The sequence below is a fragment of the Poecilia reticulata genome, chromosome 2 (assembly GCF_904066995.2).
Source record: "Poecilia reticulata chromosome 2, P_reticulata-male-v2, whole genome shotgun sequence".
In the NCBI taxonomy this organism is placed as follows: domain Eukaryota; kingdom Metazoa; phylum Chordata; class Actinopteri; order Cyprinodontiformes; family Poeciliidae; genus Poecilia; species Poecilia reticulata.
Window position 1 is genome coordinate 2543026 of NC_088831.1, and position 27290 is coordinate 2570315.

The window sequence follows — 27290 nt, forward strand, 5'->3', positions numbered from 1 at the left end:
AAATCCTTGCAGCTTTAGCTATAAAGCAAGACATTTATAAATAAATATAAAAAAAGGACAGGAGGCATTTTTGGGACCTGACTCGAGTGCATTTTTATTGAACGTTCAGAACTGTTAAAAACATGTATAAAATTGGTCCTGTTTCAGAAACAAGGCACACAGTCATGTCAATGTTCAGTGTTCATGTCATCATTAGCATTATCATTTATCATCAACATTATCATCATCATCAGCATTTTTCATCCGAGTATTGATCTAATAAGTAGTATCAAGCATTCCCTAATATAAAAACATGTTCCAATTTATTTGTCAGAGGTTAAAATTTTTTATTCCGAGCAGCAAGACAATATTCATGCAAAGACAGGAGTGGAGGACAAGATGCGAGCGGACTGGATTTGTGGGTCTTTAATAGTAGGTCTCTCGTTCCACCCAGCCTGGAGAAGATGGGAAACAGGAAGTTCAGGTTAGAAACCAAAGAAGGAACCAAGAAAAACTGAAGAAAGGTTAGAGACTCGCCTCCCGGGCTGCGCCTGAGGATCAGTTTACGGATTTCATCGTAGATGAAGATGAGCAGGGAGTATGGGAAGGCGCAGAACCACCAGTTGGGTCTGGAAACACACAAACGCACAGATTAGATGAATGGGAAGCTGCAGCTCTGTGTGACAGCTTTGCTACACAACAATCCAGACTCATTCTGTTCATATAGGAAAACTCAGAGTAAAGTACAGAGCTACATTTGGAAATTCATTAATTCCATGGATTTCTTCAGTGGAAACCTTGAAAAACATGGCCAAGGGAGGAAGGAAAAAGAAGAGAGGAAAGATGGAATGAGTAAGAAATTAAAAAAGGGGGAAAGGAAGTAAGGAGAAAGGAACAAGGGGAGGAAAATGAGTAAGGAAGAAGAAAGTGAAAATAAAATGAAAAAAGGAAACGAAAGAGAGGAAAAGTAAAAAAAGGGGGAAAAAAGAAGGAAAAGGGAAAAAAGGAAAGGAACGAAGAAGAAAAAAAAGAAAGAAGGAACAGTAGGATAGATATTAGCCTGAAAAATTATTCTTCTATAATGTTCCAGACCTGAAATATATTGCAGTCATATTCCAGACTCTCACTCTAGGAATCCTGGATAAACCCTATATGGCTGAAAACACAAGTACTCACTTGAGAGGGTACATTCTGAGGGCAACGTCCATGCCTGGGCAGTAGGAGAGGAAGGCAGCAAGGGCGGTCTCCTCAAACAGGCCGAAGATCAGGATCTTGTTCCTGAAACACAGAAACAGAAAGTCAGAACATCCCACACGTGGTCCTGGCTCAGCTCTGGAATTACCCAGAGTTCAGTGCTCTTCCTCACTTCATGCCCTGCTGGAACACAGAGTTCCTCCTGGTCTTGCAGATGATCAGGTCGGCCCATTGGACGATTACGATGCTGACGAAGAAAGCCGTGTGGCAGGTGAACTCCACAATCTTCCTCTGCTCGTAGGTCTGGAACCAAAGCAGAGTCCAGATTTAAGAAAGACATGCAGCTGGACTGTCCACTGGCTCCACCCATCAGATAGAAGCCACTGACCCACTGCTGTCCATAGCTGTCCTCCAGATCGTTGATGTACTTGTTGTCCCAGTTGACCCGGATCCCCACCAAGGTGGAGGGCAGGAAGCCGTTCTCAGCCAGTATCACGAAGTAGGTAAAGAACCCGGCCAGCGCCTGGATCATTCCTGCAGGGTCAGAGGTCACCACAAGCTGCTCAGACACTCTGTCCACTCAGCATCAACCATTCAGCCCACAAGCTTGTGAAATGGCTTCCAGAATCATAGAGATGTGAAACTTAAGGTAAATGACATGAAATAAATGAATGTGCCATTAAATGTCTAATTCAATAATATACATTTTAAATGACCAAGTTGAAATAACCAATAACATCCAGCCATCCATTTTCTATACGCCCTTTTCCCTTAGTGGGGTCAGGAGGGGTGCTGGTGCCCAACTCCAGCCAACGTTCCGGGCGAAGGCGGGTTACACCCTGGACAGATCGCCAGTCTGTCGCAGGGCTAACCAATAACAATAACATTTAATTTTAGCATTTTTAAATTGAAGAGGAGAATTTTTTTTTTTTGCAAAACTATATTTTTCTCCAACAACAAAAAAACAAAACAAAAAAAATAATTTCAGAAGCTAAAATGATGTCTGAAACATTACTGTTTTTAAACAGATAGATGTGATAAGAATACCGTTGAAAGGGGAAACAAAAATATGTTTTACTATAGCTGAAAATTTCAGTCTACAAGTTCTTCTTGGCTTTATTTAAATTAACATTTGAAGCAGACTTCTATATCAGTGCTGGTCCCTTTATTCTGTGTTACTCTTTTTGTTATCTCAGCCCAGACAGATAAACTGTCCAGATAACTGCAGAAGACAACCTCGGTTTCAGAAGCGTCTATTTACCGATTTGACCATAGGCAATGCTGATGAGCCTCTCGTTAACCAGTTTGTCTGTTTTGGGGTTTCGAGGCTGTCTCTTCATGATGTCACTCTCAGCTGCTTCATAAGCCAGGGAGATGGCAGGAACCTGGAGGAAGTTACAGCAGTCAGGGCCAAAGGCTGGAGCATGGGGGCATCAGAGAACCTTCAGCAGGGCGGAGAGAAGGACATTACCATGTCTGTTCCCAAGTCGATACAGAGGATGGTGACAGTGCCCAGAGGCAGAGGGATGTTGGCGATGATGAAGAGGAGGAAGGGGGTGATCTCGGGGATGTTACTGGTCAGAGTGTAGGCGATTGATTTCTTCAGGTTGTCAAAGATCAGACGACCTGATGGAGAAGAGAAAATGCTGACTAAAGCCCTCTGCTAGCCTGGTGAAAGATTCACCTATAGGACATGTTTTAACCTTCTTCCACTCCGGTAACGATGGAGGCAAAGTTGTCATCCAGCAGGATCATGTCAGCCGCCTGCTTGGAGACGTCGGACCCAGCAATTCCCATGGCGACGCCAATGTCGGCTTTCTTCAGAGCTGGAGAGTCGTTGACGCCGTCACCCGTCACCGCGACGATGGCTCCCTGTAGAGGAAGCAGAGTCCTGTGGTTTCAGAATAATTCAGCTGCAGCTGCTAAATAACCTGAGAGTTAGATAAAGCATGTTAACTAAACTGGAAGTTCATCAGATCAACAGAAACTAATTCATCTCATAAAACAGGAAAATAAGTAACTCAAGCAGAGGTTATGTGCTCCAGATAATATTTTCAGCAACACCAAAATCTGAAGAAAATCCTTCAACCCAACCACTACCGTTTGTTCTTGACTAATTTTAGAGATAATAATAAAAACAATGTTATATTTTTATTGATAAAGATTGATATTCATTATGAAAGTTTTGTCTCTGATCTCCAATATGTGTCCGTTTAAAAAAAAAAAATTTGTCCTCAAAGTATACAGAAGAGTACAATAGAATACACCTTGTATGGCACACTGCTGTTTAAACTTGAATATTATGTCCAATATTTGTAGAGCAGATTAGTTTATCCTGAGGATAAACAGCTGCATGTAGTTATGCTGCCTTCCATCCCTCACTCTGTTACTTTCTCCTACTACTCTCCCATTTTTAACTTCCAATTTTTTTCTAATTAAATATAGCCGCCTTGGCCAATAATAAATATTACACACATTTCTCAACTGTTTCGAAAAAAACAAAAACAAAAAAAACCACCACATAACCAGCCAGACTCCAGCATGTCCATGTCTACCTGTCTCTGGCAGCCCTCAACAATGATGAGCTTCTGCTGCGGTGAGGTCCTGGCAAAAACGATCTCCGTGTGGTACTTCAGGATGTCGTCCAGCTGCTCTGGGGTCAGATCCTTCAGGTCGCCTCCATGCACAACACAAGCCTTGGCATCCCTGGATGAAAACATTATTGCATCAGGTCGTTACTTATCCGATTTCAGTAAAGTTTAAGTCAAATTTAAAACAAACTGGGACCAAGAACATGACCCTGAGGTTTTCCCAGAGTTTTTGCTTCTACATGCTTATTACATTTTCCAATAAAAGTACCTTGGATTAACTTCATTGATTGGAATATTCAAACGTGCAGCGATGTCCTCAACAGTCTCGTTGCCTTCAGAGATGATGCCAACGCCTTTAGCGATGGCCTTCGCTGTGATTGGATGATCACCCGTTACCATGATTACCTGTAGGAAGGCAGGTTTTAATCATTATTTATGTTCTGAACGTGAAATGACTCCATTTGGTTTTAAAATGTCGCAGACCTTGATTCCTGCGCTCCTGCATTTGCCCACAGCATCCGGCACAGCGGCCCGGGGCGGGTCAATCATGGACATGAGGCCGACAAAGCACAGGTTCTCGATGGGGAAGTTCACCTCGTCCGTGTCAAAAGCAAAGTCATCCAGGAACTGCTCATCAGGCAGGTTGAAATGACAGAATCCGAGAACCCTTTCTCCTAAACCACCTAGCTCCAGGTAGGCGTTCTGGAAAGCATCCTTCATCTCGTCGTCCAGAGGCTGCTCCTTGCCCTGGATCATGATGGTGGCGCAGCGGTCCAGAATCCTCTCTGGGGCTCCCTTCATCACCAGCAGGTGCTTGGACTCCGCTTCAGCTCCAGAGTTCTTATGAATGGAGAGCTGATCATGACAGAAGACAGACTGAGTATGTCATGTTTTCCATGTTTTGTTTTTAAGCTTTGAAGGTTCTTGAAAGATAATTTTATTTTAGTTTTCTGATGTCACACCTGGTACTTGTTGGTGGAGTTGAACGGGATCTCTGCTATTTTGGGGTTTTTCTCTCTCATTTCCGCCACCGATCCACAGCAGAGCTCGATGCACTTCAGCAGAGCAGACTCCGAGGCGTCGCCAGCCACATCTCGCTTTTTAACAAAAAAATCATCAGAAATATCAGTGACATGAAGTCTCCATCTTCCTACTTCCTTCTGATTTAATTCAACTAATCTACAGTGTGTAACATTTTTCAGGAAAAACTTTATTTTAGGTTTTTTGCAGTCATAATTACAGTGTTTACCCTCCATACATTACGTAATAGAGACTTAAAGAAAAACAATGAGTCGTGACAGACAAAGGGGTAATTATAATGGCAGACAGACATTTACTTGTCATTATCTTGCACGCACGCGCGCACACACACGCACGCACGCGCACACACACACACACACACACACACACACACACACACACACACACACACACACACACACACACACACACACACACACACACACACACACACACACACACACACACACACACACACGCTCATGCTATAAAACGGGTTACAAAAAAAGCAGACTCAAGAGTAGCGGTTCTCAACGTGGGCAGTAGTTCACAGGACGGCAGGGGGCGCTGGCGGACATTTTTACAAAAAGGGGGCGCTGGGATGCCTTTGGGGGGCGTTTGGTCAAAGGTAAACTTTACACCTTAAATGCACAACAATGCCAGTTTAGACTTTGAGCAACTTGGTAAAACTGTCTTGTGTAACATTAAAACATGCAACTGCAACTGTATCGATGGCAGCTCTTCTATTCAGTGTTTGTTAGCTTCTGTTAGCTTCTTGGCGCAGCTCCGTTCTCCTGCTACTGGCAGCTAAAATCATGATACCCTCACTGTGTATCCCTCTGAAAAATGAACCCATTTAAATAAAGAAATCAAGAAATCCCACCATGGGTGATACCACAATAGAGAGCGTTCATTTTATAGCGTTAATACCAGTGCTGTAAGTGGTCCGGTATGAAACGGACCACTTACAGCAACACTTTTAAATTTCAATAATCAGAATGCAGACATTGTTTCCGTTGTTTTAAAAGGTTTATGTCAGTCTGCCTTTTCCCCATCGATACTCTTCCCGATCGCCCTGCACCGTAGGGGCTTAAAAAAAAAAAAAAAAGACAAAAAAAAAAAGACATTGCGCAAAACTCTGAAACAGGAGAAGGGGGACATAAACTGGAGCAACGAACTAGATGTGAATTATGGCATAAAAACAGAGAATCCGACGCTGAACAGTGAAAAAAAAAATCAACACATGATGTGAAGCACATCATGACGATTAGGCGGCGCAGCAGGTGATGAGATTACTGAAGGTGAGCGTCAATAAACGATAAAATCAATTTAGCAACAGGAAAGAAACTAAAGTGGACATAGCAATAAACCAAGAGGATAATACTAATCAAATGAAACTAAATGGAAATGAATGAAGAACAAAATGCAAGAATAAACTGAGAAGTAAATACAGAGGAATAAACTGGTATTGCAAGACCTTTCGAGCAATAATTAATACAGAGGTCTGTATAGCAAGAATAAACAAACACTATTTCCACATAAAAGGTAAAATAATATTGTTGAAATGTTATGGGTTTGTTGAGACCACATCTAGTACTGAGAATAAATATATCTTACAGTCCATAACAGTAAAGAACTTAAAGATCACTTATTTATGTTTTTAATTAGATTTGATATATTTTATTTCTTCAATATTATTTTTTATGTCAGTGTTAATGTCATGAGGCTGTTCAGTGACTCCATGACACTTTCAATTTGACTCATTAGGATTTTATTAAGAGCCAGATTTGTCCTTTGTAATTTATGTCCAGTGAAATTATTAATCTATAAATCAATAGGTCTATATAAAGATATATCCATGTTTCTGTCTCATATTTGTATGGCATTAAAAGGACCTGAAACTTTTGTTTTTCCACTGAAAGCTCTGGTTTGAACAATAAATGTCATGTGGGTGAAGATGATACTCTGATGTCTCATTCTCCTGAAGTGTGTAAAGACACACAAGTGTGTCTTTACCTCCGCGACAGAGGCTCCGCCGAACCCCTGAGACCGACTCACCGAACCACTGGGGTTCGACCGAACCCAGGTTAAGAACCACTGCTATAGTTAAATTTAAAAAGATTAAATAAATTCTCTGTTCAATGTTTGATTACAATGCAAGACATAACTTGTAATACATAAGAGTATTTTATTAGGAAGTTGTGTTTTATTTGTGATTACCACAATGTACTGATTTTTTGTTTAAAAATTCAACATTTCCAAGACTACATTTTTCCCGTTATCTGCTGGTAGACAACGTAAACTAAAAAGTTAGTTCCACCAACTCTGAGCGCTTTTCCAATGTGGTATAGAGCGGAACCTAATGCTAAAGCACTACACCAACACAGTATTTGGTGGAAGCTAATGCTAAAATGCTACACCAACATGGTATTTGGCAGAAGCTAATGCTATAGCACTACAACATGGTATTTCGTGGAAGTTAATGCTGTAGTTCAGATTTCAATTCTAATTACATCTGTTTTTGAAACACTACAATTCTCAAGCACCAATTTAATTTTGACAATTTACATTACGTTACATAATTTATGTTCTATAATAAGTAAGTGTTAACCCCTGTGGTTGTGTCAATGCTCTGCAGAAGCTCCTTTCACTGCAGGACTTTTGGGCTTCACCTCTAAATCTCTACAGGATGAAATCTGAATCAAGACAGAACAGAAACCCACACTTTTCACATCTTTGTGTAAAAACAAAGAAATATCTATTTTTCTTCTACTTTAATGTTTAGAAGCAGTCTGACCCCATGTTATTTTAATCCATTTGAGTTCAAAAACATTAATCAGTATACAAGGTCACTATTTAACGAGAATAGAAGTCCATCAAGTAGAAGAGGACTGTACCTTGAGGATGGGAAAGTTGCTCTGCTCGGCCAGGAAGACGGCTCGGTTGCAGAGTCCAGCGATCCTGGCCAGAGACGCCCAAGTGGCCGAGCTCCGGTCAAACGAGGTGCCACTCTGGTTCTCAGTGGTGTCGGCTTCATGGATTTGGTTGTCAAACCACATGTGAGCCACGGTCATCCTGTTCTGGGTCAGGGTGCCGGTCTTGTCGGAGCAGATGGTGGAGGTGGAGCCCAGAGTCTCCACAGCTTCCAGGTTCTTCACCAGGCAGTTCTTCTTGGCCATACGCTTGGCAGTCAGAGTCAGACACACCTGGAAACAAAAACCAGATCAATCAAAACTGATGGGATATTACTGAAGATTATCAGGTAAGAGGAAACAATGGATTTCTTCACCTGGAAACAAAAAGCAACTCTTCACTGATTGAATATTCTTGACGATTGGCAGAGAAGAGGACAAAGAGACTTGTAGACTCACAGTGACGGTAGCCAGGAGACCTTCTGGAACGTTGGCCACAATGATACCAATGAGGAAGATGACAGCCTCCAGCCAGGTATAGCCAAGGATGAGGGAGAGGATGAAGAAAGATACACCCAGGAAGACAGCCACGCCAGTGATGATGTGGATGAAGTGTTCAATCTCAATGGAGATGGGTGTGCGTCCCACCTCCAGTCCAGAGGCCAGCGTGGCAATCCGGCCCATAACAGTCCGGTCTCCGGTGCTGATCACAATGCCGCGAGCCGTTCCTGCAACCAGGGTTACATCTTTGACTTAAGCTGACTGATAAAAGTTGGTGAAGTGCTTGAAAGACGTCTGGCCTTGTACCTTCAACACAGTTGGTGGAAAAGAAAGCGATGTTCCGGGTCTCCAGCGGGTTCTCATTGGAGAAGTCTGGAGTACGAGTTTGTGGTTCTGATTCGCCTGTCAGGGACGAATTGTCCACCTGAGAAACCAGAACACACATTTAGATTGAACAACAAGAAACAAAGACACAGGGTTCACTTTCAGAGACAGAATCAACTTCCTGTTTGACCAAATCAGGAAGGACCCTAATCAGTGACCTTCAGGGTTCCAATTTAGTCTGAAAAATATAGAATTTTATTTAAGCATTTGAAAAGTCTGGATATGTATGATCCTTTTTTTTAATCTTTTGTGTCATCCTTCCATCTCATCCTTTATGCATCCATTCTTCTCTTCACATCAAGCCATTGTTCCAGATTCTACCTTAACAGAATAATCTGCTTTAAATTTGGACACTTTTGTAATTTTTCATTTAAAAGCATTAACCAGGACTTGGAGCTCATGGGAGAGTGTGGAGTTTGGCCTAAAAGTGTTTACTGGATGGACACACTAAAAGATGAAATCCTCTGGATGCTGCTTTACTCACCAAGTCTCCAGCTGCTTCAAAGAGCAAAAATCAAAGCCAGACTTGATATTTCAAGCTCAACTTCAAAGTCACTATTATTTCAAACAGATGTTTCTCTGCTTTGGGGTTATGAAGCTACAGGTTCAGTCAAATGTTGCTTCTTAAAGGTTTTGAGAGAAAGAGTGGCAGCATCAACCTTGCAGCCGTGAGCAGAGATTATCCTGAGGTCAGCTGGGATCCGGTCTCCACCCTTCACCTCCACCAGATCACCGACCACCACTTCCTCGGCGTTGATGCTTTTCTTCTCTCCGTCGCGAACCACCAGGGCTTGCTGCAAGACCACACGTTTCAGCTAGCACATTCCCAGTAACATGAACACATGGATGAATGCTATGCTAACAGAGACATGCCTGAGGGACCAGGTTCTTGAAGGAATCCATTATCTTGGAGCTCTTGGCCTCTTGGTAGTAGGAGAAGCAACCGGTGATGATGACGACAGCAGACAACACAACCCCCAGGTACAGCTGCAGACAAATACAGCTGTTAGCTCTTAAGAGGGATACTCTCAGGATCTGAAGGAGGTTTTCCTACGTTGTCGTTTGCGGGCTCCTCCTCCATGGCAGCCTGGATCCCATAGGCCAGGAAGCAGAGGACAGCTCCGGTCCACAGCAGCATGGAGAAACCGCCAAACATCTACAGGAAGTCACAGGATTAGAACCAATAAATGGAATGAACTCTAAGGTCTCTGACCAGAGGGATCTAGTTTCACCTGTTTGCAGAACTTGACCCACTCTGGGGTGGTGGGAGGGGGGGTGAGGGCATTGGGGCCATCCCGGGCCAGAATCTCAGCAGCTTTGGCTCCAGTCAGACCCTTGAAGGCAGCAGAGTTACGTCACACATGGCGAGAAACCCTCAAGTCACGTTCTTAGTACGTATCATCATCGCTCTTTACAACACAATGAAACATTGTTGGGTCCAGAGGGGACAGCAGGTGCTGCTGTTGCCTAGCAACACAGCATGAACAGGAGAAACAGGGCTTCAGGGTTCATCTGCAGCAAGAGGAAGAATCTTGAAGGAAGAGGGAGGTTAGGACGGGACAACATTATTATTAAGTTTATTTGATAGGGACAGACACAGATCAACGTAGACAAACTGAACAAAACAGCAGTCCTATGTTTGCATCATAGTGCAATAGCAGCAGCACTTGTCCCTGGATGGGCTTTTAAACAGTACCTCTAAAAAAGTGAAGTGATAATCATTTAAAATAGCACAACACAATGTTGACAACATCTACAAACAAACAGTGAAACATAAAACATCAAAAATGGATACAATTCTGTTTATGACATAACGAGAGTTTTTTGTTTTTTGAACATACCATCAACACAAAAGGGCTGGAGGGTGGCATGCTGAGTCTGCAGAGACCCCAACTAGAGCCACCAATCAACTATTCTCCTTTATCCGTCCTGCATGACCAGCAGTACAGCCAAGTCAGGAGGCTTTCAGCAGCAAGACGCGGAAAAACTTCTACATGAACATGATGAACTGGGAAAAGGTCTATGTTCTACAAGGTCCATTCCCTTTGTGAATCAAACACTGAACAGGTTACATATTTGATTAGCTTCTACATAGAAATGCTAATTTCGATCAGATCCCAATATTCACCAATACAATTCATTACAGTAGTTCATGGAACGAGGCCAGCAGGTCGGATTCACAACGCAGTAGACTTGGCACAAAAAGTCATTAAATGTTTCTGGGTAGTAAAGGCTAATTAAAAAGTTAGCTGTGCCAACATTAAATTGCTAACAATAATCAGCAGCTCCACTAACACCAAACTGCTAATCATAAACATTTATCCTGCTACTGCTAAAGCACTACGCCAACACAGTATTTAACAGAAGCTAATGCTAAAGTGCAAATTCATGAAACTGTTGAGTTAAAATAACAGGTTGAATTTTGTCTTTATCATCCTTAAGATTTAACAATTTGTAACCTTTTTAGAAGTCAGTGCATCCCAACTTAACTAACCTCTTAAGTTTTCCTCTAAACTTTTCACATTCCTTAGTTTTAGTTAATGTAGTTTTTCAGAAAGAAAAGTTTTGGTTTCTTCCAACTTTTATTGCAAACCTCAGATTAAAAAGAAACATGTGGGACATTTGTCTCACTCACGTTGCTGAGGTCTGTCCCATATTTGCGCTGGAGCTCGTCCAGGTTCAGCTTGTGATCGTCCTGCAACGAGAGACAAAGTGTTCATGTCTGGGTCCAATATGGCTGACGCCCGTGACATTTGGAGTCCGTTGAAGGATGACCTTTCTTTTCTCCAGTAAGCACCTTTAAGACGGAAGCTATGACAACATCTACTGGTTTAAATGGACAGAAGGAGACGGAACACCTTCAACATGCAGTCCACTAAGATGTGATTAAATCTAATTGAAGTGGAAAAAATACATTAAATGTTAAACAGGCTCTTAGTGTTATTTTCTTTGATCTCAAGAGAGAAAGTTAACAGGAACAGAAAAGCTACAACATAAAGGATGTGACAAACTGAAAAAGAGCCTGAACAATCAGAGGAAGGCATCCTGCCGAAGCAGGACACTCACCATGTCCACTTCCTTCTTCAGTTCATCCATATCCTTCTCCTTCTTCTTCCCTTTTCCCTTCTTCTTGCCGGCCTGCTCCGAGGTGGCAGCCAGCTCATACTGCTCTCGTCCTTCCTGGCAACACGGAGGATAAAGACCAATCAGGTGGGGTCATACCTGGTATTGTCCAGGATGCACATCACGGCATTGAGTGCAGACGACGACAGCCTCTACTGAGTGACCTGCAGCAGCAGAGATGGACTTCCTGCTCAGGTTTCAGCTGGGACTCTGGTGGGGCTTTGGAAATTCACATGGTTTTGCTAAATATTTGAAAGAATGTGATTATAGCTATTGATCTGAATGATCCTCAGCTGTTGTAAAATTATCCCTGTCACATCATCATTCTGTAATCTAAAAGTGTTGAGTACTGGGGGCGATCTGGGTTTAGAATAAACTTCTACGTCTTTCCTATAGAAGGTACTCCTGGCCACGAGCTTTTGTTTTTCGTTGTTCATCTCCTCTGAAACAGTTTTAATAGTTATTGCAGTCATTCACTTTGTGTTCGCTCCAATTTATTAGGAAACAAACCCTTGTTCAGTGGCTCTACGCTCAAAGAAATACCTTTTGAATATATATAGTTTCACAAGAGAACCATCTGTTTAGTTTTTGAACATCAGCAGAATTATTTTGCAATCTCAGCCTTAAAAGGATAAGAAAGTTCAGCTGAAAGGAACCCTGACACAGGAACCATCAGGGTCCTTTGAGTTTATTTCATATTTTAAGTAAGGCTTTTCTCGTCTCCCATAGAGTACAGAAATACTAATTACACTCGAACAGAAAGAAACAATAGAAAATGGGTTTCCCTTCAGGCTTTACTTGTTTACCCACTGAGCATCGTCGGTTTATTTTAAGCAAGTTTTTTTTCTTAACACCAGACCAGGAAGACAGATTAAGCTAGGTTTATAGTTGATGTCCAGGGCGAGAGGGTGCTAGAACTGCATCCAAATCATAATTCCAAATTATGATACCTGCTCATTTTTGTAACTTCTAACAATTTTAAACACAAAAACACAGTGGGCCGCTGACGTACCACTCTAGCGACCCCTACCTCCAGACTCAACAGGTTTTTTTGGGGAAACCCTGATTCTTGTAGGATGTTAAACAGGCACTGACCAAGTCAACTCCAAGTCTCAGAGTGACGATCTGTCACCAATTGACAGAAGGTGGTGGAGCTTTAAACTAAACCGTATTCCTTCAACACTGAAAACACTTCCAGCTGGTTTGTGACTGTCTGAGCACTTGACATCCACCATTACACAATCAGCTGAGACACAAAGCGACACTCTGCCTCTTGTCTGTCCCTGTCCCCCTGCCGTCCTCCCGCCATCCCCTGCTGTCTCCCTGTAGACGTCCTTCCTTATCACCAGCCGTCCCTGCAGCTGACAAAGCAACAAAGCCTCCAACACAGATCCTCCTTCCAAGCAGCTGTGAGAAAGAAAAAGACAATTTTTTTAGTGAACTTTACTTCGACAGCTTGAAACTGACCCCTGGCCTATTTAAAAGAACCTTTATTTCTCCAGCATGAGACGATTAGCTCGCTCTGTTTGTCTTAACACCTCCAGTCTATATCTTACACTGCAATAAGACCACTATAATGAGCTTAGAGTTGCTTTTTAGGCAGCAGCAGATGGTCGGCCAATAAACTGCTTTGAGAACCACTACAAATTTCAGAGGTTTACACGCCTTGTGTTGTCACATCTAAAACTGGAAAGCAGAGTTTATTATCCCAGTTTTAGCAACAAGGTGGGGAAATGATTGGGATATCAGCATCCAAATGGGAGGGGGCATCTCTAGAAATAAAGTAAATAATTTCAAATGATGGTGAATAATGGTGATTTCCATTAGAAGTGGACAAATGGCATCATTGAGGCAGTTTGTTGTCATGATCTGGTGTAAGTGGCTTATGGCTCAGAGTCACGTTGCACCCCGTGGTTGAACCCACCTCAGCCCAACACTCCTGAGAGCTTTATTATACAGTCATCTATTGAGTAGCTGTGGGAAATGGATGCATGGTTAGGAATCACACTGGTCAGGCCCTATAGTTTTTATAAAAATAAATAAATACACAAAATCACACAAAAATCAACAGAATCCTGCCTTTTTTCATACTAATGCATAATAGAATTTATTGCAAAATTTCCACAAAATGCTCAAAACTATTTTGTTTAAGCTATGCTAACTCCAACCTGCAGGAGGCAGTGTTTCCTAGTTCTACTACCCAACTGCCTCAGCCCGAGTTGATCTCCAGATATATGTATGATTGATATAGCGAGGAACTAAAATCACACACAAAATAACACTCTACAATAGCGGTTCTCAATGTGGGCGGTACCGCCCCCCAGGGGGCGTTCAGAGGACGGCAGGGGGCGCTGCAATGCCTTTGGGGGGCGTTTGGTCAAAGGTAAACTTTACACCTTAAATGCACAACAATGCCAGTTTAGACTTTGAGCAACTTGGTAAAACTGTCTTGTGTAACATTAAAACATGCTTGGCTGCAACTGTATCGATGGCAGCTCTTCTTCTATTCAGTGTTTGTTAGCTTCTGTTAGTTTCTTGGCGCAGCTCCGTTCTCCTGCTACTGGTAGCTAAAATCACGAAGGTGAGCATCAATAAACGATAAAATCAATTTAGCAACAGGAAAGAAACTAAAGTGGACATAGCAATAAACTAAGAGGATAATACTAATCAAATGAAACTAAATGGAAATGAATGAAGAACAAAATGCAAGAATAAACTAAGAAACTAAAGTAAATACAGAGGAATAAACTGGTATTGCAAGACCTTTCGAGCAATAATTAATACAGAGGTCTGTATGGCAAGAATAAACAGACACCATTTCCACATAAAAGGTAAAATAATATTGTTGAAATGTTATGGGTTTGTTGAGACCACATCTAGTACTAAGAATAAATATATCTTACAGACCATAACAGTAAAGAACAGATCACTTATTTATGTCTTTAATTAGATTTGATATATTTATTTCTTCAATATTATTTTTCATGTCAGTGTTAATGTCATGAGGCTGTTCAGTGACTCCATGACACTTTCAATTTGACTCATTAGGATTTTATTAAGAGCCAGATTTGTTCTTTGTAATTTCTGTCCAGTGAAACTATTAATCTATAAATCAATAGGTCTATATAAAGATATAATCCATGTTTCTGTCTCATATTTGTATGGCATTATAAGGACCTGGACCTTTTGTTTTTCCACTGAAAGCTCTGGTTTGAACAATAAATGTCATGTGGGTGAAGATGATACTCTGATGTCCCATTCTCCTGAAGGCAGCACAGAGCTGCACCACCAGAAACTGACAGAAACACTGAAGAGAAGAAGAGCTATGATTAATGTAGTTACAGTTCTATCCATGTTTTAATGTTGCAAAGCTCAGTTGTTTTGCAAATAATTCAAAGTTTAAACTGGCATGTTGTTAATCTTTTATCTGGTCATTTTGTGCAAGATTTAACAACTAGAAAATGGCACAGAACAAGAATATTTCTTCCACTCCGATTGGCTGCCGTTAGGCCTACCAATTTTAACTTGAATGTTCATTGCATTTTTCGTAGACACCTGTGAAAATAATTTCTATTCCCATGACTTTTTTGTTCTCTGGGAAATTATTTTTGATGATAAATACAGAAACAAGCATAAAAATCAAAACATCTACAATAGTGATGGTAATATTAATGATAAAATCATGGTCAGTGCAAAGTAGCCTGCAAATTCTTTGGTGGGGGGCGGTGAGGGACCTGGATAAAGGCTAGGGGAGGCGCTGGCCCAAAAAAGGTTGAGAAACACTGTTCTAGAACTTTCTCTGTGAACCCGTCTCTATTGGTGTCGGGGTCTGGGTCCAAGCAGAGCCAGTGTAGGCAGAGGCTGATGGGAGCCAGTAGCTGCAGATGCTAACATCGATCAGTAGTTAAGGCTCATCAATAACTCAGCAGCTAACAGGTAGCTGAGGTGTGAGGCTGGTAGCAGGGGAGCAGGGCTAGCGGAACGCCAGTGGACTGCTGATGAGGCAGCTGGGCTCCTGCAACCATGTTCTTCTCTATTACTTATTTGGGTGAGAAAATGACAAAATATGGACATCCTGTCCTCGGCCCAGTCATGGAAAATGCTAACTAATATTGTTTTTCTAGGGCTTCAGATGACAGAGTTTCCCAGAACGCTGTGTGTGATCCAAGCTCACTCACACATACAAACACCCCGGCAGGCCAAGCTGGGAAAACACTGGGCCTGATCTTTGGCTTGGGACCGCCGAGTGCCCTGGGGCCCATCATCCACATGTTGACTGGATCAAACCCGACTCATCACATTCAGATGATTCTACATCTGTCGCAGTGCTCTCAGAGAGCACTGTTGTTTACTTTAGGACCTTCTGTTCCTTAAAAGGTTTAATAATTCATATTTATGCCCGGATGGATGGCTGATGGACAAACCGTGGACAAACACAGGGATGGTGGACAAACCAAAACTATGGATGGATTATATCCATCCATCTTTTTGGTCCATCCTTTTGATGAAGGTTGGATATTTGATGGATGGATGGATGGATGGATGGATGGATGGATGGATGGATGGATGGATGGATGGATGGATGGATGGATGGATGGATGGATGGATGGATGGATGGATGGATGGATGGATGGATGGATGGATGGATGGATGGATGGATGGATCTGTTAAAACTTGTATCATTTCTCAGTTATTTCTGAAATGCAATCAGTCCAGTAATGTTGCTGATTAGCTCCGAAAACTTCAGTAAAATCCTTCAAACACATAAACAGTTTGGTTTTCCAAGCAGGCATTTACCCTGCAAAAATCACAAAACCCTTACCAAGTAATTTTGTTCTAGTTTCTACTGCAAATATATTAGTACACTTGAAATAAGATACAATTAACTTACTAATAACAGTTAATCAAGATACAAGAGCTTGTTTTAAGTCAATAATTCTTTAATATTGATGTGTTTTTAAGTTACAAAATGTTTAAATTTGGCAGGAAATTTGAAAATATCACTTGATAATTATGTGCTGTTCAAGGATTGAAGATTACTCCCTGAACACCAAATATAAAGTCTTAAAATATTTAAACATTTTAAAAAGACTTAAATAAATAAGCAATGCTTAGCCTGGTAGCCTAGCGGGTAGCTAGGCTACCAGGTAGCTAGGTAACCCTCGCCTGGTAGCTAGGCTACCAGGCGAGGGTTAAGGAATTATTGACTTAAACCTAGCTCTTACATCTTGGTGAAATGTTATTTGTAAGCTAGTGCAGTTGAAAAAAGGTCAAACAAAGATATTGGCACTAGAAAGTTGACCAAAAATTCTTGGTAAGATTTTGCATTTCTGCAGTGCGAAAAAAAATTTAAAAATCACCTTCCTCAAGCTTTCCCACAAGGAGGCAAGAAGTTACTTTTGAACCAATCAGAGCCTCCGTCACTAAAACAGATGTAAACCGTGAAAAACGGCTGAGCTCCACATTCAACCAGCAGAAGCAGAGCAGGCATGCTTTCTGCTCAGTGGCCTCCATCATGGAAACATTGCATCATCACTCCTTAGATTAAGACCCACTAAACTACAGTCAGAATAAAACTCATATTTATGTTAACCAATCACCTTCCAGGAACCAAGACCACAGAAATCCCCTCAAATCCTGAGTGTAATGCAGACATGTACCATGTGACACAGTCCTAGTTAAAGGGACAGTCCCTGTGTGTCAGTCAAAAGGTGAATGTTAGTGTTGAAATGTATGGATACAAATTTAGACCAAAAGGTGCAAACAGTCAATAGCAGATTTTCCAAAATCTTTACATCATAAACCATTTAAACATGGACCAATCACACCAACTACACTACATAGGAAATACTTTTCCTAATTTCATAATCCTGCACAACCTGAAGTTGGTCTGTTACAATAAAGCACAACAGCAGTCATGGTAGCAAAGTGAAAAGATGAAAGTTAAATAATTAAGTAATACACTATGCACTGGAGAAGTTTTTTCTCTAGATACCAACTTGCAACAGAAGAATTTGTCTCATGTTTTTACAGGAATCTAATTTCTATTCTGAACTTCATTTCAATAGAAAATAGAAAATGAAGCTAGAAATTCAGGTCTTAGATCCTCACCTAATCATAACAGAACAAGCTCTCTTCTGATTGGATTGTTTTAGGAATTAAAACTGGGCCAAAGTTTGCATTTGGTCAATGTTGAGCAAAAAAGCATTTTGATTTTAAAATAGATTTAAAAAAAAAAAAAAAAATGGGGGCGAAAAAAATTACTATATTTTAAATGACTGGAACAAACAGATATAAGAGGTCATCAGTAGAGTTTATTCTCTAAAACCTCCAAAAATATACATACATTTTCTGCTTAAGCCTAGAATAATTTTGACATACGTGTTGTCATAATTAATGGAGCAACAGTTTCTTGCCTGTTTTTGTACAATCGCCATGTGGGAATAAAATTCAGACAAATTTATCCAATCCAGTTTTTTTGTCTGTTATTATAGTCCAATACAAATGTTTTCTTCATGCAGCGCTTCCATTAAAATAAGAGACAACATGGCCTTTTCAGGAGAGCATCGAGAAAAAGTCAGGAAGTTATGAGGATGTTGAGATGGTGACAATGTTGGATGAAAAGAGTAAAAAGATGAAAGACAAGAAGATGAAATGGAAAGAATAGAGCATTAAAGAAGTGTTTTATCTTCTGGTGAAGCCTACTTTACACCCAACAATGGCTCTTTGTGCAGCTTCCATCGTCCTGCAGTTACAGCACAGGCACTGGGCTCAGAACCCAGTTCATGTGACTGTTAAGACCTGATGCATGTGGCCTGCTTCATCCAAATACCAACAAGCCATTTATTACTGGAGATCTGCCATTTTCAGCCACTCTGGTCTCATGATGCTCTTAGTGGAGTTTACAGTCAGAAATCCTTCATAATAATGTTAACTTCTCCAACAACTGGATTGTGTTGTGAAACCTCAACAGCAGTGATCCCCAAACTATGGCCCGCGGGCTGGATCCGGCCCGCCTCCACATTTGGTCCGTCCCCCTGAACAATACCAGAGAGCATTTAGATTTTTTTTCATATACCATATTCTCCGGACTATAAGCCGCTACTTTTTTTCCTAAGCTTTGAACCACGCGGCTTATAGCCCGGTGCAGCTTATATGTGGATTTTTCTTCAACCACCAGGGGGCTCTTTAGCAAGAAGTGAATCATTGGAAGTCAAAATTGGAAATAAATGAAGAAAGCGCCCATTAAAACGGAATTAGGTTTCAATAGGGAATTGAAATTTGAGAATGTTGTTGATCAGTTAAATAGCATTGAGGGGAAAAAGATTTTTTAATTTTTAAAATAATACTGGGATCATTATGAGAATTTGAGGTATAGATATTAGGATCCAGTAGATAGTAGTGCAACAACAATGGATGCAAGCCATCGTTGAAATCTAAAGAAGAAGAAGAAGAGCAAGAAGAAGACGACGACGCCCATTTTCATTTAGCACATGCTAGTAGCAGACACGAAGGATCAGCACTTTTACCGTTACAGTTACCGTTCGGAAACTACCGTTATCAGTTCAGTTAAATCTAAACATGGCAAATTTTTCTTTTTCAACCATAATAAAAGTGATATTCAATTGACCTTTTATGACTCAAATTTTGGGTGTCCGCCCCCCTCTGCTGCACGTTGCATTGTTGTGGAAAACCTAGAGCGGCAGAGATATCTGAGGCTTGTAGTCCGGTGCGGCTTATGGTCTGGAAAATACGGTATTTATTTCATAAATAGTGTTATTCCCTGGATTTTTTCTGTGAAGAACCCAGAGAGGGTTATTTGATTTTATTTGATTGTGCTTTCTGGAAAACAAGAATTTTTTTTTACTTTTAGGCACTCCTGCAATCATCACACTTTTTCTGTTACAAACTGACTCCGGCCCCCACCAGACAAGGGAAAAGTTATGTGGCCCTCACATGAAAAAGTTTGAGGACCCCTGCTCAATGGCATTGGACAGAAAGACGGGAATGATTCGGGTCTGGAAGATCAACCTGCTGAACGCTGAGAGTCAGAAGAAAGCATCTGCTTGGAATTTTGGAAGTGCCTCACGTTTTCCAGGCAGGATTCCTGTTGGCGCCCCTTTCTGGTGCCAGGGTGTTCAGCCAGATACACAAGCTGCTCATTGAACTGTATCCTGCTCACTTCCAACACACACCAACTCTGGGACTTGACCCAGTTGCTACCAACAACTATTACCCCTTTCTTCCCATGTCCACTCTCCCACGTCTATCCCTCCATCATTCTCCCACTTCCTCCAACAAATCTTTTCTGTTCAAACTGTGAAAAAGGAGTGTGTTAATTTACACTGTTTAGAACTCTTTTCACGTCCTCTGCAGTTTCCAATTGTTCCTGAGCGGGTGGGGGGTGGGGGGGGAGTGAGAGAGAGAGAGAGAGAAAGAGAGAGAGAGAAAGATATTTCTGGAAACCTGTTGGAAAACTAAATTCCTACAAATCAAGAACTCAAACTCACTCTACCTTTATATGACTTTAACAGAGTTGACTGTTCTACAAGTCTTTAAAAGGAAATATTTGTTGAGTTTTCCATGCCAAGTTGTCCTTTTGCATTACAATTTTTAAATTACTATTTCCAAGTTTTCCTCCAAGAGTTGGAAGCCTTGAATTTGACAACCAAATATTCAAAAAGAGAAAGAGTAATACAGATTAATCAGGTTCTTGACCTCAAAGTCTTAAACTGCCTCCTACACTTTCAGGATGGGTGGAGAGATCAATGGATGAATTTGGTCTTTGAAGAATGAACCATTTTCTCTTTGTACTGCTAAAAGTGTAGGTAGTAAAAAGATTAATTCTCAGGTGGATTCCTGTTGAGGTTTTCTGTAGAAATCCCAACGAGGCAAAGCAAAGAAGTAAAACGAGCAGTTTTCTAGAAAATCCAGAATGGGAAGGACTGCAAGAGAGAATCTTAAAAACTTTGCTTGTAAGCAAAGTTTTCAAGATTCTCTCTTTTTTTTATTCTTTTTTTTTTCATTTTCAACATTTTTTTTCATTTTCAGCACAAGTGCTGATAAACATGAGGTACTGAGAGTAAGCACTTTCCAAACTTTAAAGAATGGACAGACCTCTTGAACTGGGCTTCTTGTGGTTGTGGGTTTCTAGACAAAATCAGTCAGGTGAAAACATCCAGAAGAATAACCAGGGATGCACTAACAAATCAGCTCCTTAATTTTGTAAGATGATCAATTGGTCAACACTTAACTTGAAATCGATCTTATCAACCAATCTCATCTACCTCCACAAAGGTCCTAACATCAGACATTCCGTTCTTCTGCTCTGCCATGGGAGACAGCTGACTGACCTCTGTCACCAGGTCACATCTGACTGACCAAAGGTGAGTCAGATTTTTTTTGAACAGATTGGTTATTGGTCGGAAAACTGCAAATGGTGCACCCCTAGTATGACTGACTACTGGCTGTCTCTCCAATCCAAACTGAAAACACCGTACAAATTGCCAAAAAAGGAGTTACAAAGTTGGATTGGTTGGAATGAAGTTCTTAATGTAAACCAGCCACTTTGCTTTTAAGAACGAATAAACTTACAGACTCCTCCTGAGGTGGGAGTTCCATTGAGATTTTCTTGACAACTCCAGTTAGAAAAAAGATCAAGAGGCAGACCAACTGGATGCCTACTCAATCTGGACCTGGGAAGCTTTGATAGGAAGTACTGAAGAATGAATGGCTGAATGATGGTAGCTAGACAGATTACTTGAAAGGGAAATTCAGGAGTCACCATTAGTGGGGAACCAATCTAATCTGGGAATATCATCAGGTCTGCCAAGAAGCTTGAAATTTTTGATTGCTAGAATCAAAACTTTGAATACTACAGTACAATAATACTCTGTACTATCCAAAACTAGTCTGTGGAAAGACAGAGTACTATCTACAAAACAAATAAGATTGATGCAAGGAGGGACAGACTGGCCACTGGAAGAGATTTCTGTTGAGGTTTCCTGTCAAGTTAATCTTGGAAAAGGTTAAGAAGCAGATCTGTCAACAACTACGAATACAGTCAAAAACATTGGAACAGGTTTGATTTAGAGAAAGATGCAAATACTTGTCAAAATACCCCATCTCCAAACCAATCTTGGAGATTTCTAGGTAAATTTATATGGGGAAAGGGTGAACAAGTGGATCTAAAGGTCAGATTTCCCAAAGAGGAGAAAAAAACATTGGCAGACTGAATTCACCTAGATGGATGGCTGGATTTAACATAGTAATTCCTACACTCTAAATCTAAATAAAAGCACTCTCAATTTAGAAGTATATTTCAAAACAATTTTATATTTAAAAAAAATTAAAGAAAGAAAACATTTTTAAAAGCATTTAAATTGGAAATATCAAAAACTTAAACACTTCCTTTTTTTCTACTAATTGCCCTATTGGCAATACTGAAGTTAGACACTGAAGTTAGTTGAGTATAGACACTATAGTTGAGTAGGGGTTAGGGTATCACCTCTTGGATTCGTCATGGAACATTTTGAGATTTTCATTCAGTAGAACAGTAGAGGAAGAGGATGCCTGTTCTTCTGACATTCTGAAAGGAAATGTTCCACTTTCTGCTGAGCAACAGGCTTGTGGAAAAAAACAGTTTATCAAAACAAAAACTTCCAACTCAGATTGTGTGAGGAAAGGGGCAGGAATTAGGAGAAGGAGAAAGCAATGACTAGTGATGCAACAATCAGATGAATGAAAACACAACAGTAAGGCAGCGGGAGCTACAGATGAAGGTGGGAGAAAAAGGAAAGAAGTACACTGTGTTCTGAAACAGACAAGGGGCAGTGTGCGACAAAATCCCGTTAATACACGATGACTGCCGAGCGGAAAGAATGTTAAATCCTTTAGAATGGGTGAAGGAAAACGGGTAGAGAGAGAATAAGGGGGTAAATGGACTGAAAACAAATAAATGTGAAGGTCCAGTCCGAAGCCCCTTTGGCTGAGATTAGAGGTGGCCAGAGGGTTGACGGTCTGTCAGTTTGCGTTGGGAACCCCCCTCCCCGGAAAAATAAGCAGCTGAAGGGCTTTAATCTGGAACATGTTGTTCTAAAGTTCCCCTTTTCTGTTTATTTAGCAGATTGTTCTACTGTGGATTTATTTGTTCTTAATCAACTCTGGAACTCATAAACTACACACAAGGACATTTCTCATCAGCTTTCAACTGTACAAAAATACAACTCTATGAAGAAACCAAGGACATCTCTACATAGTTTTCTAAAACCAGACTGAATCATGAAAAATACAACAGAGATCAGGGTCACTGCAGCCTTGTATGGATTCTCTACAAATTCCACAATAATATTTTTTATGGTTTGCTTTACAAAATATACCATTCAACCAGAGATCTGCTCCTGTAATTAGTTTGGAGAGATCCCAGAAGCTCAACTGGTTTGACACAGTGACAGTTGGGAAGTTTTACCATTAGGATAGCACTAAGAGTTCTGTTGACTAGCTCAGGCAAGCCACACAAGTTCTTTCAACTGGCTCAGAAAAATTACACAAGAAACAAGTTTTTTTTACCTGGAAAGTTAGCTTTACGAGCTACGTTAGGTTCAGAGACTGTACCTAGTTCAGAGGTAACCCACAACACCATGGCCTTGTTCAGAGCAACCAAAGAACCAAATAAAATAAAACTATCTGGTTCAGAGTTCCCATATAGCCAAGATACCAGTTCCATTACCTTTAACTAGTCCGGACCAGCTCAATCAACTTTCATAACAGGTTCCAAGAGCAAACATCTCAAAGTACAAGGCGCCATCAAAGAGCATCTCTAGATTATAAAGGGAAATAAATCTAGAAACATGCCAAGTTCTTTGCTTTAGTTCATCAGGTTTTCCCACCTGATAGTCCACTAGACTTGGTTTTATTATGAACCAAAGTTGTAACATTTGTTCCATTTCCAGCTGCTGTGGTTCTCTTACACACCACACAAACCTTTTGGAAAAGCTACCCCCTTCCTGTGGAGGCGCTGCACCAAGAACCACATGTAAACCTCAGAAGAAGTCACTGAGTGCCACTTCCTTTTTCATAAAATGTAAACAAAAATAGAGTGGCATAACATTTTTGTGGTTGTAGGATTTGTCTTTAGTAAATGACCATGAGTCATTTCTCCCGCTTGTACTGGACTCTTGTGTTTGTTTTGATTGTATTCACTCAGAATGCCCTGCGCCATAGTCCGCTTCCTGCTTTTGGAGCGGTCTCTGGCCCATTTGCCATTCACAAATGCATTCAAACCACACCAGAATTCACGCAAGCCAAGACCAAGGGTTGTAGGTGGACCAGAATTTACATTTTTGTCTGCATTAGAGTTCAATTAAAGATTCACACCTCCCCAAATAAATCAGACTTTCTAGGCAAGTGAACTAAAGTTGGATTAAAGCGGGCTAAGCAGGGCTGATGGGAATGCGGGTTTGGAGTATTAGCATCAGTACTTTGTTTTGGTAGCTAAATCAGGTGACTGATTAATTCTAATGCTTTTCCATCCTCCATAGCAGTGTTTTCCACTGAAGCCAAATCTAACCTCGTCTAAAGTGCGACTTTGAATTCCCAGGTTGGTTAAATTTGGCACATACTGTAGGAAAAACAACAATCTTCACAAAAAAAGAGGGAAGGACTGAAAAATCTATGCCATTTAAGCTCTTTTGAATTAAGTTGTGATGTATGAATTATTCAATAAATCTCCTTGAAACTCCCCTTCTCTTACAACTGCTGAGCACTAGGACTGCAGCTTGTGTCACCCTGCCCTCATTTTGTTTCAGATCTTATCAGCGATTCACTTCACATTTTTCTAGCTGAAAAACGCTGTTGATTAACTGAGACGTCCAGCTGCTTGGATTTAAAAAAAGAAAATATTACGTTTAATCAGTGTATTGGGAGGGTTGAACTATCCGCCCTTTCCCCTTATATCCATCTGCAGTCAAGTTCCTCAACAGTGGCAATGCGGCAACTGGTGCCTTACGTCTCAACCCCCTCCACCCATCTGCTTCACACCTCCCTTTCTAGAGCCCCCTCCTGTGACGCCCCTCAGCTCACTTGGTTTAGTGTTTTTATCGCCCTGTGTTGTGGAGAGGTTGAAGAAACTGCAAAAATGGCAGCGAAGAGGGAAATCTCATATTTAAAACAAGGCAGAAGTCCAAAAAATGAGAAGGTGGGGGTTGGGGCACATCGGAGGTCTCATCATACATTTGCACTCAATAGCCCAGATCTCCTGAATTATAGCCAGACAAGTTCTCATCCTTCTCTGCAACAAGACAACCACCTCGTCCACATTTGGCTGCATTTACCAGAGAAGAAAAGGAGGGGAAGCAGAGAAGGAGAAGAAGGGGGTGCAGTGGGAAAGAGGGGGAATGTTGGATGGGGGCAGGGCATGGCTTTCATCTCATATGGGAGCAAGCAGCAGAAGCCAAAAAACTCAGGATGAGAAAGCATGAAGACATAGCCCAGAATGAGGAACTCCTTCTTCACATCTCCCGCCAGACCGGCTGGATCTTGTCCCCCCGCCACCACCTGCTTCTCCGTCTCCTCATCCCCACCGGGGGTAAATTTGTATTCCGCAGAATGGCAGGGTGTGGCGGCAGAGATCAGTTTCATCTTATGGCGATTCAAGTTTATGGAAAACGGACAGCAGTCGGTTTTGATGTAGCAGGATGGTCAGAGAAACTATCTGAAGGATGGAAATTACACCTAAAGACAAATTTAAGTCAAGGAGAAACACTAAACTGGGAAATTTCATTAAAATAAAATTAAATAACGTTTTCGTAACTGTTTGTTTTCCTCTGTATGCTGTAAATAATCAATACTATAGAAAAGCAGTCATGGTCAGCCTCCTTACAAGGAGAGGACTCCAGACAAGTCTGACATTAAGCAGAACAGACAAAAAAAGCTGCAAAAGGAATACACAAACTAAATCACCTCAATGTTTCAGAGAAGTAAAAGGGAAAAAAACTTGTAGAAGTAAGACTTGCTACATTTTAGGCGTCATCTTCCACGTTTAGCAGCTACTTTCAACATTTTTCACTTGAAAGGAGCACCAAAAGTTTTGCCCTCCACGCTTTACGCCCGTTATTTTCTCAATGGTAACAGCTTTTACTTCCACTAAAGCAGACAAACTTTGACAGCCAAAGGCGGCGGAGAACATCCCGTTATGTAACCCGACACCGAGCAGTTTTCCCAAGGAGCATCTCTCCTCCTTTTCGGAAAAACACGAAAACTTCTCAAACATCTCCAGCAGGCATCGCCTCAGACAGCCCCAAATGTGCTCAGTTTGAGGAGCTTCTATTCACCGAGGCTTAAAACACGGAAACAGCGGGCATTTACACAAAATGCAGCTTATCTTTCAACGCGGTGGTCTCCACCTTCTTTTCGATCAACATCGATTTACAGACACTTGTTAGAATGTTGTTTAAACTTTTAAACTGCCCGTTTATGAACAGATCCGCCTCGTTTTTCTTAAAAAGAAAAAAAATTATACTCACCCCTCTTCCCATGGTTGCTAAGATTATTTTTTCTCCTCTTCAAGTAAAATTGGTCAAATAAAACTCCGCCTTAAAAAAATTTGTACAATAAAAAAAATCTATCAAAATAAAATGAAATCTTGGATGTGCTCTGTATTTGTTTTATTTTTATTATTATTATTATTATTTAATCTTCAGCACGTGTCACTCCTTCTGAGCACACATCCCGCGAACCGCCGCGGCAGAACCTCTTATAGTCTGCGTTCCTTCCATTATGACGTCGACACCATTTGCCATGGTAACCCCCACGGAAAAAGGCGGGGCTTCCTCCATTTTCTTTTTTTAAATTTTAAAACCATGCAACACACGGTACGCATAACATCATACCATGTACTACTGCGAATTTCAGAAGAAAATACAGGTTCGGGTTTTTATTTTCAATATTTGTTAGAGAAATAATTGCTCACAGCTTGAGCGATATTCCAGTTATTTATTTCATTCGAAGGGCTAATTCAAAGATTGAATAAATACAAACTCTATACCAAAAAAATTCAATACAGAAAATTCAACATTAAAGAAGGCAGCTGACTTGGAATGCATCGTAGCTGAAATAGCTGATTGGTCAGAGATCTGAATCAAATATGTGAATGGAAAGTTGAGTGGAAGAAAAAACTGGGTTTGACAAAGCTGTTAAAAAGACAGGGGTAATCACAGATATGAGAAGAACCAAATCCTGTCCAAGATTCTAGGGACGGTCTGACCATAAAGAGTAGAAGACTGTTGCTGATTGGTCCAAACTCTTCTTGTGAGATTTTCAATATTTGTGACTATTTATTTTTACAGCATTTTCAAACAAAGAACATAGGACAAAGTGATTTAAAGCCAAAGTGACTACATTAATTTGAAAAAAGAGACCCTTTTGCCATCTAATAACCTCTAATAACCCATAGATTGCTTTTGGGTGTGTGCATGTTTTGCTAATTGGTTGTAAAAAACTAAAACCTTCAAACTAAAGTGTTTAGTTGATGTGTTTTAAAATGACAATAAATCTTAAATAGACATGAGATGAAAATGGGTAAAACAAA

At 40.9% G+C, this 27290-nt stretch overlaps 1 protein-coding gene and 1 long non-coding RNA gene across 2 annotated transcripts in view; one reads left to right on the plus strand and one right to left on the minus strand.

Annotated features, from left to right (window-relative positions):
- LOC103473260 (uncharacterized) overlaps positions 1–27290 on the plus strand; it is a 139215-nt gene that overhangs the window by 16675 nt on the left and 95250 nt on the right. The gene's annotated exons all lie outside the window — the stretch shown is intronic.
- On the minus strand, positions 68–26439 carry LOC103473267 (sodium/potassium-transporting ATPase subunit alpha-1). The gene is made up of 22 exons (XM_008423374.2): positions 26227–26439; positions 11648–11761; positions 11217–11276; positions 9814–9915; positions 9636–9737; positions 9455–9568; positions 9241–9375; positions 8504–8621; positions 8156–8424; positions 7682–7990; positions 4727–4861; positions 4248–4619; positions 4033–4169; positions 3729–3879; positions 2877–3045; positions 2645–2799; positions 2435–2558; positions 1562–1707; positions 1346–1476; positions 1156–1257; positions 517–608; positions 68–434 (listed from the first exon to the last, which is right to left on the minus strand). Exons 1-22 carry the CDS (start codon positions 26236–26238, stop codon positions 406–408), a joined length of 3078 nt encoding a protein of 1025 aa, XP_008421596.1. The 5' UTR covers positions 26239–26439; the 3' UTR covers positions 68–405.

Coding starts and splice junctions, on each gene's coding strand:
- LOC103473267 (XM_008423374.2), bottom strand. Junction 9,738..9,813: donor GGGTCAAGTTCTGCAAACAG/GTGAAACTAGAT, acceptor GACTTCCTGTAG/ATGTTTGGCGGTTTCTCCAT. Junction 435..516: donor CCTCAGGCGCAGCCCGGGAG/GCGAGTCTCTAA, acceptor CATCTTCTCCAG/GCTGGGTGGAACGAGAGACC.